The 5,566-nt window shown below is 36.0% G+C and overlaps 2 protein-coding genes across 3 annotated transcripts; one reads left to right on the top strand and one right to left on the bottom strand.

Moving 5' to 3' along the window:
• The first annotated feature begins 6 nt into the window (after window positions 1–6).
• On the top strand, window positions 7–2,898 carry AGG2 (G-protein gamma subunit 2). Its single transcript, XM_021435647.1, has 4 exons — window positions 7–435; window positions 2,293–2,345; window positions 2,438–2,482; window positions 2,590–2,898. The coding sequence occupies exons 1-4, from the start codon at window positions 298–300 to the stop codon at window positions 2,672–2,674; spliced, it is 321 nt and encodes a 106-aa protein (XP_021291322.1). The 5' UTR covers window positions 7–297; the 3' UTR covers window positions 2,675–2,898.
• Window positions 2,868–5,560, bottom strand: ARFC1 (ADP-ribosylation factor C1). 2 transcript variants are annotated; one of them, XM_021435646.2, is made up of 3 exons: window positions 5,423–5,560; window positions 5,116–5,316; window positions 2,868–3,417 (listed from the first exon to the last, which is right to left on the bottom strand). In XM_021435646.2, the coding sequence occupies exons 2-3, from the start codon at window positions 5,305–5,307 to the stop codon at window positions 3,058–3,060; spliced, it is 552 nt and encodes a 183-aa protein (XP_021291321.1). In that variant the 5' UTR covers window positions 5,308–5,316; window positions 5,423–5,560; the 3' UTR covers window positions 2,868–3,057. The 2 variants fall into 2 exon arrangements, with proteins under 2 accessions (XP_021291321.1, XP_021291320.1); XM_021435645.2 differs by having other exon boundaries at window positions 5,116–5,320.
• Between the last annotated feature and the right edge of the window lie 6 nt (window positions 5,561–5,566).

Consider the following 5,566-nt stretch of genomic DNA (forward strand, 5'->3'; position numbering starts at 1 on the left):
AAAAAAAAAGGTGCTCTGTTTTTTGTTTTGTTTTGTGTCTTTGTTTTTAAAGAGAGTAGTACTTGGTTGACTAAGCTTAAGCTTTATGGGGTCCGTGAAGATTTCTGGGGCATCCTTATTTGCCTCTCTACTCTCATGTTTTTTCTGATACAACAAGCTAAAGAGCTATAACTTTTGGCACTTCTTTTTTGTTTCTTCAAACGTTGTTCTTTGTCCAAAACTAAAGCTTTGGCGTTTTGGGGTTTTAGCTTTTGGGTCAGTTGTTTTTGGATTGTATTGAATTGTGTTATAAAGGAGATGCAATCGGGTCGGTCACAATCCGTGGTGACTCCGATTCCCCAACGGGTTCAATCTTTTCAAGCAGCTGATACTAGAGGGAAGCATAGGATACAAGCTGAACTCAAAAGGCTGGAGCAAGAAGCTAGGTTCTTAGAGGTTAGTAAGAAGATCATCTCTCTTTTATTATTTTTATTATTATTACTTTTGGGTTTTTCTTTTAGCTACTGAAATGTTGGTTTTCTTGTTTGGGGTGTTTGATTTTTAATTGCTTTGGATTGGGTTGATAATCTGATTGTCTCTGTGAATTTGAACTGATAAATCTTGAAGTTAGGTTGTGGGTACTGCTGGTATGTTTTTTATTGTGGACATATTGAATCAATTGCTTGTTTGTCTTCTTTTTTCAAGTCACCTGAGTTTTTTCTCGTTTTGGAATTTTCAAGTTCGATATAGAGCAAACGCCAGACCTTGAATCCTTCTGGCTTCGGCTGTCTAAAGAAAAATTTTCAACTTTATTTTTGTTAGACAGGCAGGGATGCCCTGGATTCATTTATTTTTGATTGGTCAGGGGTATTAAATCCGGAAAATGGGAAGTGGATAGTATTGCTTTAAATCACCTTCAGTGCAACGGTGGCTTCTTGGTTTGACAATAACGTTAAGCCTTCTGCTATCAAAAGAATTTCTCTTAATTGCAGTAGCCCTTTTCTTCTCTTCCATCAAGTGACCTTTCTCTGGTTTATTTCAGTAGGACCTTGGTAGACTTGTTTCAACTTGACCATTCAATTGCTTCTTTGTTTACTGGAACCGCTCTTGTTACTATTCTCAGCTCTGAAGTCATAATTGTCACTAACCCATGTAGAAGCCCTAATATTTTAAGGCATCTAACTGTAGATTCTTTCTGAGATACAAAGACTTTAAGAACTTGTAGTTCCTGTTAGGCAGCTAGGTAGGTCTCCACATTCTGAAATTTGATTTTTGAGCCCTTTCTCGCTAATTAAGTTGGTTAATTTATGCTCACTTTCGAGGGGTTATTTACACGTTATTACCCTTTCATTTTGGTTTGTAGGTTGTAACCAATAAGATACATGGTTGCTGTAGTTAGTTATATCTGATTTGTTTGTATTTCCATTTCCGTGTTTTTTTTTTAAACTTTTTGGGAACAAAAAATGGTATTCTGTGCTTATGATCTATTGGGATAAAATATGCCTTCAGCAAAGAGAAGCTTCACTATTGTCTATGCTAACTTGTAATATGGATGTTATTGCTTTGCCATTGCCCTCTTTTATATCCACAGCATGCTGGTTCTTTGTTTGCATACCCCAAGCATGATGGGAAAAAAATTCAATTGTACATATTGTTTTTTCATGTTATTAAGGCACTTTAATTGTTTTAGGTTTCCTTTCCAAATTCCCTCATACTACAATCACTCCCACTTCCTTGTATGACTTATGTTTCCCTGGTTGTAACTTCACATCTTTGCCTTTCCTGCTGCAGTCAATGTGCCTCTACTGTTATGACATTTTTCTGAACTTTCTCTGGGTAAATTAGAGATTTATTACTTTATGTTTTTCTTTTTTTCATTTTATAAATTGGAAGGCAACTTAATTTGTTAATCAGGTTAGAGCTTCTTTCTCATACTTCTGTAGGAAACTGTACATTCTGTCAGTTGGAGCCAGAACTAAATGATTTGCCTGTAATTAAAAAAAAAGGAAGCGTTCTTGGAAAATTTCAGGTTCTACTGTCTAAAATATTTGAGAATATTTGAAGATGTAGATTAGCTGAAATTCTAAATTTCCTTTTTCTTGTTTTATGCTGAGAATCAGTTCCAATATCTGCAGCTGTATGCAGTCTTGTATATTGAAAGGTGGAAAATGTTCACAGAGCCATCTATGCTTTAGATTAGAACATAAAATGTTAATTTTGTCTATGGGTATCTGATGATTTGATGTAATCCTACTATCAATATTATAATACTTGCTATTATTATTGACCTTCCATAATGCTCTGTGTACACAGGAGGAGCTGGAGCAGATAGAAAGGATGGAGAAGGCATCAGCTGCATGCAAGGAGTGAGTATGAGGAGTACTTGCTATTCATTTCTACTCTTAGCAGAAAAATATAGGGCAAAGCTGATTTTAATTTATTTTCTTTTGCATGACAGGATGCTGAGTAATGTAGAAAGTAGCCCTGATCCACTGCTCCCTGTGTAATGCATCTATTTAACATCCCTATTTTCCATTTTCATTTTTGTGGTAATTCTTCCTAAAATGTTTCTTACAATTCCTGAAAATTGTCTTCATCATTGGTTGGCAGAACAAATGGCCCTCTAAATCCCTTGTGGGATCGATGGTTTGAAGGGCCCCAGGACGCCCAAGGTTGCAAATGTTGGATACTGTGACAGTATTGCTGATTTGAAGGGTTGACTGTTATTATCTTTAATTTCGAGAGGCTTCGACTTACAGAGTTGTTACAAATGTGAGAGCAATAGAGTAATCTCAGATGTTTATGAGATATTTCATTGTGCAGAAAATGACAATTTTTACAGCAATTTTTTTGAATCCAATTTATAGCAACATTTTCTTCGTTGACAATTGTTAAATGAAAAGCTTGATTGTGCAGAAATGTCAATTTTTTTTTTCAGGCAAATTGAAATGTGAACAATCTACAAATTTTAATAGAAATAGCTCATACAGGAGATGGTACACAAGAGGTGACTCTGTTTCAGTCATCCAAATCCATAATATACGAAGAATGAGCTCTCCTTCATTGATAATCCCCTTTTCAACTCGGTGCTTTCCCAGTAACATGCTGGGCGATCCACCCCAAACCATCATACAACCCGTCTCCAGTAAGTGCACAGCAGGATTGGATGTGCCAATCATGATTTTTTATACTGTGAAGTGAAAGGGCATCAGTGATCTCAGCAGGGGTCATTGCATCTTTGAGGTCTTGTTTATTTGCGAACACAAGGATAACTGAATGCTGCAGATCCTCATGTCCAAGCAACCGGAAGAGCTCATCCTTCATAATGGTGATCCTGGCCCTATCTGTGCTGTCTATCACCACAATAACAGCATGAGTTCCGCGATAGTATGTTGCCCACGATGTTCTTAGTCTTTCTTGCCCACCAAGATCCCAGACCTGAGGCAAATAGAAATATTTAGGCGCCCAGCAGATTTGTAAAATCTAAATGAAACCATTACATGCACCCTTTCCACCACTTTCTCTATGCTCTTTCACTTTGCTTAGCACATAATTCCAAGAAAAAAAATTATAGCTACATTATATCGAGGTTGTGGTCTCAAATTCTTTTTTAGAAATAAAAAAAAATTAAGATAAATCTCACTATCAATGGACTGCTTGAAAATTGGATCTCCATGAAGGACAAGTTGCAAACCAAAGCAAGAACAAGATCTCAGTGACCTGATTAAATTAGTCACAGTCAAAGCTCACTAGCTAAATGGCATTCTGACATTAAGTGACTTCATATAATAGTAATTTGAAAACTAGATGAGAGAGAGAGAGTAATTCAACTTGCACAATTAAGGCTCCATTTGGTTGATGCTTTTACTACTTTTTTGCTATTGTCTTTTGTTTTCCTTTCATTGTTTTATGTCTTGCTTTTTGCTTTCTATTTATTTTTTTGCAAAACAAGCATACAGCAAATATCAAATAAGAAAAGCATTAAACCAAATGAACCTAAATTAAATGAAGAAGAAAACCAAGTGTGGAGAAAGATCAAATCCTCCCAATCAACATACTGACCAAAGACAGTATATGCCCAATTGATGGTATGTAACCCGTCTCAGATCTCTATACTTTCAACACACATTTTATACATGAAGAAACATTCATGTGCCCTTTCAATACAATCTGCTTACAGCCAAAACATTCTTTTAAAAGGACCTATGATGTAAAAGGGGTTAATGTTTACTTCATAGGGGGTACACATAGATTCTAATGAAACCACATAACGCGACTTTCATTCAGAAAACTATGTAGCATCTTTTTGGAAACAGTAAAAGGAGCATATAGGTTTGAAATCATACAGTACCAAGCCTCCTGGTGCATCATTCATTTATAGATAAACATGCACACATGGATGAACGAAAATGAGTAAAACAGATAAGTGACACATCACAGTCATCCAGCCATAGCCACATTGCATCACTAAATACTAAATCAGCTTCCTACAATAATCCACACCTCCATTGCCAAATATAGACACAAAATACCTCCTCCAATAGAAAACGACAATAATCTGCTTTCCAAGTTCCACTAAACCATTAGGGAGATAATTCCAAACAAAGGTATCCTGAACAGAGATCAGAGCTACGCTTGGCCTAAGATTGTGCATCGAACAAGTTCCAAAAGCTATGTACTAACTACCTTCCCTTCAAATTCAGAAATGAGGGTTCGTTTTATAATGCTCATAAAAAATCACATTCAACAAGATATTCACCACGGTTCAGAGTAAGCAAAAACTCCAATTTTGGTGGCTATATAATCACGACATGGAAACTAAACAAAGAATTTCCAAGCTTCAACCTATTTAACTTAACCCCTAACAACTTTTCCTTAAATCCCAAAAAGCTATCAAAAAGATTCAAACCATTGAACCAATGCACCAATGGACAAGCCGTCGATAGAAACTAATAGGCACGTTGAGCGGAACTAGTTGAAACTATAACCCATCAAATTCTTCAAAAAAAAAAAGAAAAGAAAAAGAAACTATTTCCACAAAATTAAATAAAAAAAGATTAAAAAATGAAAACCCAGAAATTACATCATCTTGAAATTGGAAATAAAATCTCAAGAAAAGAGGAAGAAGAAGATTACCTCGAAGCGGATGTTTTTATAAACAAGCTCTTCAACGTTGCTACCAACAGTAGGATGCGTAGTAACAACATCTCCAAGGTGAAGCTTGTAAAGCGTCGTCGTTTTGCCTGCATTATCCAACCCCACCACCACAATCTTATATTCCTTAGCGGGAAATAGCATGAACCAAAACTTCGATACGAAACCTCCCATCTTTATCGACTACCTTCAGAAAAACAAAAAAAAATATTTCTTTATATCTTAAATTTGATATAAATCGATCAAATAAACGGATCTATGAAGAAAATTTTTCATTTTTTCTTTTTACCTCGATTGGGAGATTCGGCTGTGATGATGATGAGGAGGACGGTGATGATGGAGGGGCTAGCGTGGATCCTGAAGGAGGAGAACTGGATTCTTTGGGGGAATAGAGAGAAACTCTGATCTGTTTTTTTTTTTTTTTGATCGTTCT

This window comes from Theobroma umbraticum, unplaced genomic scaffold (genome assembly GCF_002168275.2).
Source record: "Theobroma umbraticum cultivar Fairchild unplaced genomic scaffold, ASM216827v3 scaffold_130.0, whole genome shotgun sequence".
Lineage (NCBI taxonomy): Eukaryota > Viridiplantae > Streptophyta > Magnoliopsida > Malvales > Malvaceae > Theobroma > Theobroma umbraticum.